A 13,577-nucleotide genomic window follows, 5' to 3' on the forward strand; every position below is an offset into this window, starting at 1 on the left:
ACCAGTAGGAGATTATATGTTTTAATATTAACAAGCAGGAGATCAATAAAATAATAGTAGTTATTTTCCTGTTATATAACCACTTATATATTATAGATTCTATCAGTATTTGAACGCAATATGGGTAATGATCTCATGCTGATGCACAAATTACTTAGAAATTATCTCTAATTTTTGTATTGGCGCATCAGAACTACCAATTCACAAATAAGGATTTCAAAACTTTGCATCATTTAAGAAACAATATCATAAAACACCCTTGTGATACGTATAAACAGTTACGAAAACTGCATTTTAGATTTCACTTTTCAATGTTCTTCAGACAATTATTCTCAGTGTAATGAATGACATTATGTATTCAACATTATAGATAAACGGCACCAATAGGAGGCAACCGATTTTGTATCATATATCATTAACATTACATTCCTCATTGCTCCAAATTGTCAGAATCACCTTGTTTCATGGATACAAACTTTGACATCCATGGGCCAAAACTTGACACGGAACTTGCAGAATATCTATTAAATTATAAATTCATGCACAGGCTTAAATCTCCAAGGTTGAACATAAATAATCCGAATGAGAATGGAGAATTACAACACTCACATCTACATCTGTAATATAAGATCAAAAGTTAAGGTCACAAAAAGTTAAAATAATAAATATTGAACCAGAACCTGCATCTAGATTATTATAAATGGAAGAAAGTGTGACATTTACTAACTCACGCTCATTCTTGAACCAGGAGTGTTTTAGAATGGATGCTACATTTTCTTGTTTAAAAAAGAAAATACCTAACAACTTTGCTCCCCTTCTTTCTAGTAGAACTTGAATGGATACATGAAATCAGTGCATAGGAGGGAAAATTTTTAAAAACAGGACTGGAACTGTTCAATCAATTACACCATATAAAACATTGCGATATTTTCAAACCAAAACACAATTACAAGTGGATTTCTCAAAGAGGCAATTCATAGTTCATCAATTAATATTATTTGTGGCTTCTAAGTCTTTTAGATAGAGATTTCCTGTGACTACTCAAAACCAAAATATATTTAAGTATCACCCAATTGGATTCTATAACTGGGTATTCCACCTTACAAATTAAAAAGAATCAAAATGCAGTAAAGAATATTAAAATTCTTCCATGGCTACAGACATTCATCCTATAATATTTGCAGATATTACAGAACGTGTATTGAGAGATGCATCTTTAAGTACTTATCGTGTATAAATAGTATTAGCATTTTTGCTAATCTGAATTTTAAGGTAGAAAACTGGTGATCCACACCACTACTAAAACATCAAGGCAAAAAAAGTCAGTTAAAGTTCCCTACCTATCTGAATGGATAACACTCTCTATGGCTCAGACCTAACAAGCTCCTCCACAGATTTTCTGTAATTGGCAATCAAGTCTCTGGAACATGGGAAAACAAACACATTCTTTTAGCATCTAGATACTTAACCACACAGAAATATCTAAGACAATTTGTACAGACCTTCTCTGATTTAGCAATTGCTCACTTTCCTCTAGCTTCTTCTTCTGTCCTTCAACTGTCTGCATTCAACACACATATAATGCTAAGAATAACCCCGGCTCCAAACTACTAGTTCAAGATGTTTCCAGCACAAGGATATTTAGTGGTAAGACAAGGTTTTCAAGATCAATGATGTAGATTTTGTTTATCATGCACAGTCCAAGTAACAAAAGATAGGAGGAGTATAGAAAAAGAGCAAGAGAGAGAGAGCACATAATGTGCATTTGATTAAAGGCAAGACCAAAGTAGAGCCATTCAGTTTCAGCAGACTTTGGAAACTCAGAATTTTGAAGCAAAAGTGTTCAACAAACTTGCCAATCCTGTTTAACAATTAACATATAAAACAAGAAAAGGATAAAGTTAGTGAATTGCATATTACCATAGCCTTGGTGCTAATCGACTCCGAGATTGAGTTTAACAGCTGTTGGCACTTCTCAAAGTGGTTACTCAATTCATTGATCTTTAACCAGTGAAATCACAACAATGAAAAAGAAAAATATATATTGAAAATCCTAAAAGGAAAATTTGATTAAAAAAAAGGATTAATCAAAACCGTGAAAAAGGAAAATTTCAAACCAATGCATCTGATTGCTGATCTGGGTTTCCATGTTCAATAACCTCAGACAAATTCTCCACCAACTGTGACCATAACAAGCAATTCCCTTATTGAAAAGAAAAAAATAAAGGTATATGGAGATGCAACTGAAATTTTTAGAAGGGGTTACAAGTTACATGTAAGAGATGGTAGTGAGAGGCCAGTGATTGGTGAAGGTTCTGTTGTTGCTGCTGCTGCTGTTGTTGTTGTTGTTGTAGTAGACGTTGCTGTTGTTGTTGCTGCTGATAAAGGTGCTGGTGCTGTTGAAATGGAGACTGAGGTTGTAATGCTTGCTGAAAAGGTTGTGGCTGGAGAAATTGTTGTTGTTGTTGTTGTTGTTGAAGAAAGACGTTAGGGTCCTGGTTCGATTGGGATTGGACATTTGAATTGTGAGTTGGGATCATGGTCCAGCTTCCGCCAGAAGAACCATAGTGATCCATCTGTCTCTACAATTATACTTCCTCTACAAAAAGAAAAAAAAATTAAACCCTAATTCAGGTTGAGATTGATAAGTAGGGGTGGTCATGGACTGCATTTTAGAGAATCCAATCCAAATCTAGTCCAGATCCAGATATTTGAATAAGATTTTGAACCCAATTCCATTTCTTCTACAAACTAATTTGGATATTTTGTAAATCCAAATCCAAATATTTGGAACAAGTTTTAAATCCAAATCCATTTCTAGATCCATGTTTTTCAAGAAAAAATAGTTTTTATAAATTTAAATCTATATTTTCTAAGATTAAAATAACTACTTCATCCAATACATAAATATATAAAAAAAATTAAATAACATATAAAATATTAAAAAAATATAATAATATTAATATTAAAGACTAAAGATAATATATTAATTAAAATGAGTGTGCCACAGACAGACATAATGCACACGCCATTGCAAACAGACAGGAGATAACGTCAAAATGAGGGTCTTTTATTTACAGGTCACATGTTGTTCTTTGGATCATAGCATAAACCCCTAATTATTTTGGAAAACAAAATCAACCCAAATTACAAAAATATTAAAAACTGAACAACAAACAAATGGATTCTATAACTCAGAAAACAGGTGAGTAAAGAGGAAATTTTGCCCACCAAGTAACAGCTGCGATATTGACAATTTGCAAAGAAAGCGGCTGCTACCACTAGAGCTGAAAAACATTACACAGCATAAGCCAAATAGTACTGTAAGGTCACTCCACACCTATAGCACACTATTTATTGATAACTAAGAGTCTTCCCTGTTATGTATTATCAGACATCAGAAATATATCTACTTTTCATGTTTGCAAAAAATTGGACAGACAGATCAGTCTTCAAAATCACTAATTATTAAGCTTATTCATGAATTTGATATACCTAACATTAAGCTAATAGAAATATGGGAGCCACCTGAAAACAGCTATATATGAAAACATATAACATTTTTCTAAAGATGCTCCCTAGAAAGGTGCCACTGGCTTCCCTTGATGCAGTCAATAAGTAACACTTCTAAAACAAACCAAAGTTCAAGATCCTAAAGGCTAGCATTGTTTTCATCATCAAATTTTCCGACATTTTAAGGGAAAGTTTTACATTTTCAACTACTAAAAAATCATATAAGTACGACTAATATGGTGTGAAAAAGATAATTATTATAAAAGTTCAACACATTTTTCTTATGTCACGATAGAATATAAATGTAAAATTGCATTAATGGTGCATACACTACTTAGTCTTTGAAAACTCATATACCAATCTTATTATTGTTATCTTGGATACCTAAATAAGCCCCATAAGCTAATATAATTCTTTTAAACATACACCATCAACTAGATTTCTGTTTTCAATGCACAGATAGAGTTTTTGAAGCATCTGAAGCTGCTGAGAAACAAACCTTTTCTGCCACCTCCAAAGATGCAACCAGAATGGATTCTAATCGGTAATATTACTATTCTTATTATATTGCTTGAAATAATATAGCCAAAATTTATAGTTGAACCACGCATTGACATTTTATTCCTGAAATTGACCTCTAGATAACTTGGAGAAAAATTTTTATTTTCTCCATTGTGATGTCTTATTCCAAAACTAATATTGTTGAGCTTCTTGCAAAACGATATTCCTACTAGAAAGTAGCCATTGAGCTCAAGTGCTCGACGCAAAAAGTTGAACTCAACAATATTAATTGTAGATTTATCTTGACAATGTATTCTTTAATTGATGTAGTGCACGTCCCTCTCCTTTGGCTATTCAAAACACATTCAGTTCTAGTGCATTGCAAACAAATTCACTGAATGCATAAAGAGCAACTGAAGTATGAAAGAATGTTATCGTTTTACTGAATCGAAAAAAAAAACGAAATTTACAAACCTTATAACAGCAACAAAAATCAATGAGAAGATACAGCACAGAATGAAACTACAGTAACCCCTGATAGTAAGTAACTACACAGTGAAAACGAAAGATACCTTATAACACCAATGCAACGGTGGGACTTGAATATCCAACTATCGGAATCACGGCGAACCCCACCACGTCGACCAGCACAACCGTGCACCACCCTGCGTTCTGCGAAAACAAAATCCAACAAAAAAAATAAAACTAGAAAAAGGAACAGAAGAAAAAAAGGAGAAACATATATCATCATTCATATTATCAATTAGATTTACCTTTGTATCAATTGTCAAGAAGGAAGGGAGAAGAGGATTTAGGTATAGAAATTTCAGGATCGGGGAAGAAGTTGATGATTTCAGCTTTGTTTTGATGTGAACAGATTTCAGATTGAAAATTTGGATTTTCCAGATTTTAAAATCTGTTAAAAAAAAAACTGATGAAAGGAAGTGGATCTTTAATGGATCATAGCAGTGTAAAACTAGATCTGGCCCAAAATCTTAACTTTTCATTACTTAATTATATTTTTCTTTAAAAATAATAATTTCATTTTAAACAAACGTAGTTTTTGTTTGAATATTTTCTTAAAATAAAGTTATAAATAAAAATTAAAAAAATTAATTTTATAAATTTAAATTCTCATTTAAACATATAAAATTATAGTTTTTTTTTTTAAAAAAGAAAATTTTTGTTAAATACTAAATAAATATAAATATCAATTGTACATACCGACATCATTTATAGGTCCAAAAATAATAATGCATCCACTATTATAATTATTATTTAATCATATATTAGCACAATACGCTAATATATCTTCATAACGTTTACAAAAATTTAATATCAACACAGGAAAGTATGTCACATTTTACTTAATATCATTTACTATTATCGCATTATTTACTTAGTGTTACTGACTTAAGTATCAAATAATATATTGAATATTTGTCTATTGGAGATTTTTCGTTCCACACTATTCAAAACATCAATAAATAAAAAGACACCTTAGTCCGACGTTATTTTAATTTTCAACGTTAATTTTACATCTAAATAAAATCAGTTTAAACCCTAAAATTTTATTATTTAAGATGTTAACAAGATTTAAAAAATTATTTTTAAATTTTAGAAAAGCAAAAAGCTCATTTTATCCTTTTGAAGAAAGATAAAATGAAAAGTAATTTTATAAGGAGTGCAAAAAGAAATCATGGAGGTACAGAAAATAACTGCGTATGTGTACTTGTGGTAGAAACCAAACAGATGTAACGGAAAAAACGATGTCGTTTGCAGTAAACGGAGTAGCGCCACCCTTACTTTTTGGTCCGAGGTTAAGGAAAACACTGGCGAGGTATAGATTCACTGTTTCCATTCTCTGTATCTTTTCTAACATCATTTTAAAGGTTTCATCTTTCACCTGCTTCGCCCTTTTTCCAATTTCAGGTTTGATTGTTATTCAGTTTCCCTACTTTTTCTATGCAATTTTAGCTCGACATGTAACTATAACATAAACTGTACATGTCATCCAATTTTTGTTTCCTTTGTTTGGCTTCTGTTTTAGGCTCAGAATCAAAACCAAAGGAGAAAGATTTTAGTTGTGGTAGAATTTCATGCGTGCGTTAATTGAGAGAAGTAGAAATCATTAGAAAGTGCTTACAAAATTATAGCATAGAACATAGTGTTTACTCTATACAATGAGAATACTCATAGGAACGGAGTTTGGTTCTAAGTTCGGTGTTCGTTTTGATCCTTTACAATAGAAATATGTATATACTTAGAAAACAGGGTAAACTGGTTGTACAATCTTGGTCATGATTATAAGATAAGAGCAATAATAACAATTATGAGTAATGGTGATGGAGGTTTTGGTATGGCGTTTCTGGCTTTGGAGTGGTGTCAACAGTTAAGGTGATTGTGATAGAATGAATAAGCATTCTTTTTCTACAAGATGATTGAACATTGTTTTAGGCATTTGCTCATTTGATAGAATATGCAATCTTCATAGTCTCTTTTATAACAGATACCAAAACATGGCAAGTCATTTTCAAAGGATTTCTGAATGATAATGGGCTGAGAAGGATTTTTTAAATTCTAGAATAATTGCAATACAGGGTAAAGAAATTGTAAAACCGAGGAAAAAGTATTTGCTTCCCTGTCATTGTAGAAATTATTTGTAATTGGCAAAGGAAAAAACATAATACTGGTGCTGAAGGTGATTTTGCTTGCGGTATGCAATCTTTCAGTCTGTTCGGTTCACCAAAGAGTCACAATCACAGCAAACAATAGTTGTTATTTTAAACTTATTCTGATCTACCTTCAACACAAACAACTTGAATTTGGTTGCATTTGAGGATTACTAAACTGTTTTATTATTAGAAGATAGCTTCAAGGAAACTAAATTCATATTAGGTCATGAGAGAGTTAAAATTTCCTATTAATTTGTTCCCTTTTCTGTCTTATGGTCAGCGGGTATCATTTCATCCATGTCAGCTGGTAGATAAGGTGGGTTTTAACTATTTTTATTTAGGTTCTGGTTTAATGACGACAACAACAACAAAGCCTCATTCCATTAGGTGATGTTGGCAACCGGAATCACTTGATGTCATTCTGCATTGTCAAAAAATGAAGTTCTGGTTCCTTACTTTTTCTTTTCTGAAATTTTTGTTAGAGACGAAGGTCTGACAGATACATGGTCAACAAGGTTGTTGTTTGAAAGGATTAAAGTGTAAAAGAATTATACTTGTACCTCACAGGTTCAACTGCTACAACAAAAAACAAGTCTAAGCAACAGAAAATAAACTTCAATGCTCTCAGTTTGAAGTTTTAAGCCTCTATCACTATTGCAGTATATAAAATTGTAGAAGCTTCTGTGCTGTTAAGTATATTGTGGTCTTTTAACTCTATGATGAGAATAGATTGATTATAGCAACAGCCAATTTTTATTCCACTATAGGTCAGGTAAATGGATCAATTGGTGCCTTTCACATCTACCAAAAAGCATATTATGTCAGATGGCAGAATCGATGGAATATGTTTTAATTATGATATCAATTCTTGTATTGGATAAGACCATCAACTTTTAAAAGGGATAAACATCTTTAAGTTTCATTTTTGTTTCAGGCATTCCATTCATCTGATCATTCCTCCGAAGCTTAGTCAAAGCAAATTTAAAATCTATTGTAACACCAAACAAATCTTTGATCAAATAATGGTTTTAGGTCATCTTCATCTCTACTACCTAGCCCAGATGTGGTAATTGTGAGGCCTTTTAGGGGTAAAAGTTAATCATGTCCTAATTAGTCAGCTGCTTGTAGGCATTTAGATTGTTGATGTTACTGGATTGTGGAAACCATGGTGACAGGGCATACTGTTATGATCTTATGTTGGGTTATGATTGATAACCATTTTTGGTCTTGACATTAGTTTGACTTTGTTCTTTTCAGGTAGTTTGACATAGAAATGGTGGTAAAACCAACAGTTGCATTAAGGGCTATTTTTGTTGGAGGCATAGCAGCATTTGCTAAAATAGCTGGAGCAATGAAAGCTGCAGGTGGTGTAAAAGTGGGTGCAGCTGCAACTGCAATGGCTGCTGCGGCCACTGCAGCTGTTACAGGGTCAAAACAAGAGCAAACTGATGCATCTCAACAGTCTCTAAAAACTGATGCATCTCAACCGTCTCCAAAATAACTATCTGTATCTTTTTATTTCTTCCAACTTGACATTATGTGTTGTGAAATTTCTGTAACTTAGTTGAGTGTTCTCAAGTGGAAGAAAGAGACCATATGCGAATTATAGTCTTGACAGATGGTGATGTAATAACCTCTTCAAGATTTGTAATAAGATTACATTGAGTTTATAGAGTTCCCGAAGTTTTTTATGGTGCTGTGGATGGATTTATGAGACAAAACTAAAGTCTAAGCCAAGTAGTCTGAATTAGATTATCTAAATGCTGAGCAATGAGTTTTCTTTGAAGTAATTCATGATGATTGAACATTATTAACAAGATTACTATGAGAGAATTGTCCGGATTAACACAGTTCATTCCCTTCAATTGAGTTTATTGTCCTTACATTGGCTATCTAATTCTGAAGAAGGGCATTGTACAGTATTTTGACACCCTTTTTTTATAAATTTATTATTATTGGATATGAAGTAGTTTAATATGGGAATACTTTGGGTTTCTTTTGTACTTTCCTTCCCATACTAAAAGCAAGTATAATTGAAAACAAAATGGCAAAAAGGTTTTGCATGCATTTTTGGCATAATAATATAGGTATGTTTCCATCACTTTCGCTGGCTCAACTTTTTCTCTTCTTTTCATGGGAAGGAAGTGTAGGACATATGAGATTATTGTCAGGGAATTATTCTATAGCATTAAGGACAAAAAACTGATGAAAGTGTGAATACAACGAGCCATAGACCTTTTGTAAAGGAGCCATATTATCGACCATAACATTTGTTGATTAAGAAACCTTAATGCTCTCACTCAATTAGCACTTTCTGCAAAATAAATAGACAGAAGATGAGGTACTTTTCTTTTTTTCAATTCACTACATAATCGTAAAAAGCAAAACACACATTGTTATGCATGAATTTTAAAAGTCTTGTGATTTTTATATATGACACTATTTATACAAACCATTATCAAACATTTTTCTATTTTTAAAAATCTGGAATGATAATCAGTTTTGTAATGTGAAACAAATTAACACTAAATTATTAACTGAATAATTATATCAACTAAGATTTAATTGCAAATCTGGTTACCATCATTATTTGTGAATTTGATCCTCTTACTTCCTTTTCCAAAATTTTATTTTATTTATTTTAATTGTATAATTTTAATCTATTTATTAACTCGACATCCAATATTTATAAAAAGTGTGGAGAGTGTAATAGATGAGGTTATGTCGGGATAACTGTGTGAATATGTGACAGTGCAATAGAGTATTGTACAGTTATTTTATTAAAGATTATATATCTAATCAAAAAACACTAAAACTACACCATTAAAATAGTGAGAAAACAAATTCAACCGAGTAACAACAGAAGACCAAAACTATGGTTGCATCATCAAATTTTATTACAAAAACTCTGAGAAAAGAATGCTGAGGTGTCTCTTTCTTCTGAATTATTATTACAACTTACTGGAACCTGATATTGCATAATTCTCGAAGGAAGAAAAGAGGAAATAAATCAGATAAATATGCTTGCAATATGCTGTGAAAACTGTTAGCACTCATTTGAATATCTCTCACTTGATAAGGACAAAGAGCACCTTGGAAATGAAGCAATGGATTGGGAGAGAGAAGGCAGAAGATGCACATAGAATATAATACATGATATATAGAGAGAGAAGAGAGAATAAAGAGATGAAGGATTAGTCAAACCATGCAGAAAAGTTGGCATTGTTAGGAGGGAAAGCATCTTTTGAGTGTTTTATACAATGACAAGTCAACTAGGAGGACTATGGCCGAATGTATGTATGTATAAGAGCATCATTAAAAAGCAAAGAAAAGGGGTTGAATCATTGTGACAGATCTCTCAGCTTTTAAAGGTAGCACTACATATTGTTTGTTGTGTTTGCCTTCGATCTGCTTCTGCAGACAAAAAGCACAACTATCTATCTATCTATGTGCAACCAATGCAAAGGAAAGGGAGAGAAGATATATAGAAGAATATGTATCATATGGCCATTCCATAGGGGACTGTGCCTTTTTCTCTTCGTGTTGCTATCTTATGCTAATGCTACCCTACCTAAGCTACCCTACCACCATTTCCTTTTCTGTTCTTTATCTCTCCATGCACCTTCCTTTTCTAACACAAAGACATATCAGTACTTGCATCAAAATGACCAAGTCCTCTTTACCAAGCTATTTCTTACATGTCAAAGTTAATGCCTGTTTAAATATCCAAACCTGCTTCATCCTTCAACCTTTCAAGTAAAAACAGTAGTGCTAGTAGCATACTACTGTCAATCTATTTTGTTAACATGTTCTTTATTATTTTTAAATTATTTTCTTAACATGTGAATTGAAAATCAAGCATATAATCTCAAAAGAAAGTGATCTACAGTATTATTATATGAGAAGGGTCTCCACCACCACACAAATGATGAACTTTTCATTTGACAAGTTGCATATTATGAATACTTTTCTTATGATTTTCCTTTTGTTCAATTCACATTTGGTTTTTTGATTTTGCTATGGTTTCTTTTGGTTGAAAAACGTGATATAAGATGCTTGATTTAGAAAATTAGGTGCATTGGGAAACTCCATTAACAAGAGAGATGGAAAGAGAGAGGGGGTAATTGTAAATTCACCAAAGAATTTGTTGCTTTGAATAAGACAATGGCTGAAAGGGATAGAACAATTACTCAAAAAAATTGAGCATGCAAGGCTGAAAACCAATCCAATCAAATTTAAAAGTGAATCATGAAATATTTTTTATTAATTTCACGTGGAAATTAATTCTTCTTCTTATTATTATTGCTACGATAAATTTATGTAAAAACAGCATTGTCCTATTTAATTGTTTCCTTTTTCATGTATAGATTGCATTGGGATTCAGAGGAATCTTTATCTGTACATATGTTTTGCCTTTACAAACCAATGAAATTAGAGGTCCCAAATGCCACTTTCTAACTTTCCTTGTTATAAATATTCTTACTTCATTCAACAAACAATAAAATAATATAAGGTACTAATAAATTATTATCATAATAGATTCACTTTCTTATGAACATTAATCAAGATTTTAGCCTTTTTCTCCGGTTAGGTTAGGTTTAAGAAAAAGTATACAAATTAAAAATCATGTATATTGTTTATTAAAATTAAGATATGTGCAAATGTCTTATATTTTATTAATATTCATAGGTGAAAATAAATTAAAAAATTCCCAAATACAAAAGTTGATGAAAAGGTTGGTTCCTCGGGATTGAATCTCATTTGTACTCACATCATGTATATTGTTTATTAAAATTAAGATATGTGCAAATGTCTTATATTTTATTAATATTCATAGGTGAAAATAAATTAAAAAATTCCCAAATACAAAAGTTGATGAAAAGGTTGGTTCCTCGGGATTGAATCTCATTTGTACTCACATCAGGTATCAAAGAGCATCTTTTTTCATTTTATTTTTTATGTTTTAATTTCTAGAAAATCACGATAACATAGATTTAAATAAGACCAACATGATTTGATGCATTTGTATGATATTTACGAATCCTCTTAATCACAAAGAATCCAATGCTTTTTAATCACCATACCATCCTTATAAATTTTTCCTTTTTTAATATTTAAGTTTTTCTAATTGGATTTCAAATTTATTAAATAGTATTATTAGGATCAATATTCATATATAACTATAATATTATTTACTTTTAAGTTTTGTCCATCACAATTTTATCTTTAAAAAACATAAAAGAAATTATATTTAAATAGTTTTAGACCTTAATTTTTAAACTATACTATAGAAAGATAAGGTATTATTTATCTTATTAAATGAATGGAGCATCATAATTATATCGCTATAATTTTTAGTTAAAAATAATAACTAAATATATCTGTATATGCATGATTAACGATAAAACAATTATCAAAATTACTTTTTAATCCTTTACCTATTATTGTTTTAAAGGATATAGATCTCCAAACTTATTCTCGGAAAACACGCACTGTTGATGTTAACATGTGTCGTGGCCAGGTTATGTTTTGTCTTTATGCTCTTGTTTTCATCTCATGTTTCAGTATTCTTCCTTCTCTATTTATTTTTAATTAAAATATTTTATTCAAGGATCTATAAAGATTTTCTAGCTTTGATTTTATCTTAAGTGGCTTCACTAGTTTCATTCTTTTTAATTCCCTTGTAAGTTTTCCTTTTTCTAATAATAAATTCTCATAAAAATGTTATTTTACACTTTTTATTCATATTTTCATTTTTCATAATCTTAATAAATAATTTAATTATACATTTAGTATTTTTTGCAATACACCACATGCCATATCAGACACCTTTAGTAACTTTTTTTTTTTACAAAACCATATTAAAAATCTCCAAGAATCAGCAAATAGTATCTTGAAAATTTCCACTTCTAGAATAAGAATATACTAACGTGAAACTCATTCCCTCTCATAATTACCAAAATATATAACAAATCGTGATATTGTTTATAAACTTCTGATTAATTAATAAGATTATATCATAAACTTCTGAAGAAACGACACTATCATGTCTACTCTACATAAAACTTTGAGCAATATGTGGTCTAATAAGTTATAAATCCATTTATAATATTACGTAAATCTTAAATTGCAAAAATATGACACGTTCGTGACTAAATTAAATTTATATTTTGATCTAATATTGTTTAGACACATATATTTCTGGATAAACTTATACTCAGATCAAATGATTATTTTAATTTCTTAAATTGACAAAGTTACATTTTACAAATTAACATATTATATAGTACCTCATCTTTGTAATCATTAGAGTGCAAAATTCATAATACATGTGCTTGATCAAACATCTGATTTATTTATTGATATTGACAATAAGTTAAAACATACTAAAGTTTTATATCCTTTTGTTACATTATTTATTGGATTAAGAAAATGGTTAGGCTATAATGTTTTAAATAAAAACACGAAGTCAAGAATTCAAATAGCTATAAATAATTTGTTTTAACAATTATTATGTGTTTTCTTGCCTTTATAGAGCAAATAATTTAGTCCTTCGTATTAATTTATAAGTTTTATATTTTCATAATTTACACCTTTTATAGTTTTGTATATTGTTCTATTAGTTTCACATATATATGAAGTATTGTTCCAAATTTGAAAACATTAGTTTTAAGTCTTTGAAGAATATATAGCCTCTTCAACTTTACTCCTTAATTCTTTTTCAAATATATTTATACAATTACGAACTACAAATATTCATAAACAAGAATACATGAAGAGCAGTTTAATTTTAATACCCTATCATCGTAAACAATTAAATGCTATAATAATTAAAAACCATTCAAACCTTACATTGATTAAACAACAATGTAAAAGGTTACATTGTCA

General features: G+C 30.5%; 2 protein-coding genes across 8 annotated transcripts; one reads left to right on the forward strand and one right to left on the reverse strand.

Moving 5' to 3' along the window:
- Positions 1-326: 326 nt before the first annotated feature.
- LOC108323319 (mediator of RNA polymerase II transcription subunit 9) lies at positions 327-4,948 on the reverse strand. Of its 4 annotated transcripts, none has more exons than XM_017555738.2 (9): positions 4,788-4,948; positions 4,587-4,686; positions 3,232-3,287; positions 2,274-2,599; positions 2,118-2,180; positions 1,921-2,001; positions 1,503-1,561; positions 1,341-1,420; positions 327-617 (listed from the first exon to the last, which is right to left on the reverse strand). In XM_017555738.2, the coding sequence occupies exons 4-8, from the start codon at positions 2,574-2,576 to the stop codon at positions 1,363-1,365; spliced, it is 564 nt and encodes a 187-aa protein (XP_017411227.1). In that variant the 5' UTR covers positions 2,577-2,599; positions 3,232-3,287; positions 4,587-4,686; positions 4,788-4,948; the 3' UTR covers positions 327-617; positions 1,341-1,362. The 4 variants fall into 4 exon arrangements, with proteins under 4 accessions (XP_017411227.1, XP_052724304.1, XP_017411226.1 ...); XM_052868344.1 differs by having other exon boundaries at positions 4,587-4,679; positions 4,788-4,939; XM_017555737.2 differs by lacking the exon at positions 3,232-3,287.
- Positions 4,949-5,722: 774 nt separating this feature from the next.
- Positions 5,723-8,380, forward strand: LOC108323329 (uncharacterized). 4 transcript variants are annotated; one of them, XM_017555752.2, is made up of 3 exons: positions 5,849-5,946; positions 6,970-7,005; positions 7,947-8,380. In XM_017555752.2, the coding sequence occupies exon 3, from the start codon at positions 7,963-7,965 to the stop codon at positions 8,188-8,190; it is 228 nt and encodes a 75-aa protein (XP_017411241.1). In that variant the 5' UTR covers positions 5,849-5,946; positions 6,970-7,005; positions 7,947-7,962; the 3' UTR covers positions 8,191-8,380. The 4 variants fall into 4 exon arrangements, with proteins under 4 accessions (XP_017411240.1, XP_017411239.1, XP_017411241.1 ...); XM_017555751.2 differs by lacking the exon at positions 6,970-7,005 and having other exon boundaries at positions 5,723-5,854; XM_017555750.2 differs by lacking the exon at positions 6,970-7,005 and having other exon boundaries at positions 5,790-5,946.
- Positions 8,381-13,577: the final 5,197 nt, after the last annotated feature.

Source organism: Vigna angularis, chromosome 9 (genome assembly GCF_016808095.1).
Source record: "Vigna angularis cultivar LongXiaoDou No.4 chromosome 9, ASM1680809v1, whole genome shotgun sequence".
In the NCBI taxonomy this organism is placed as follows: Eukaryota; Viridiplantae; Streptophyta; class Magnoliopsida; order Fabales; family Fabaceae; genus Vigna; species Vigna angularis.

Excerpts from the sequence above, each read along its gene's own strand:
- LOC108323319 (XM_017555737.2), bottom strand. The coding sequence starts at position 2,576 with ATGGATCACTATGGTTCTTCTGGCGGAAGCTGGACCATGATCCCAACT. Across the intron at positions 2,181-2,273 it reads CTCACTACCATCTCTTACAT|TTGGTGGAGAATTTGTCTGA; the intron begins GTAACTTGTAAC and ends TTATGGTCACAG. Across the intron at positions 2,002-2,117 it reads ATCAGCAATCAGATGCATTG|ATCAATGAATTGAGTAACCA; the intron begins GTTTGAAATTTT and ends CACTGGTTAAAG.
- LOC108323329 (XM_017555751.2), top strand. The coding sequence starts at position 7,963 with ATGGTGGTAAAACCAACAGTTGCATTAAGGGCTATTTTTGTTGGAGGC.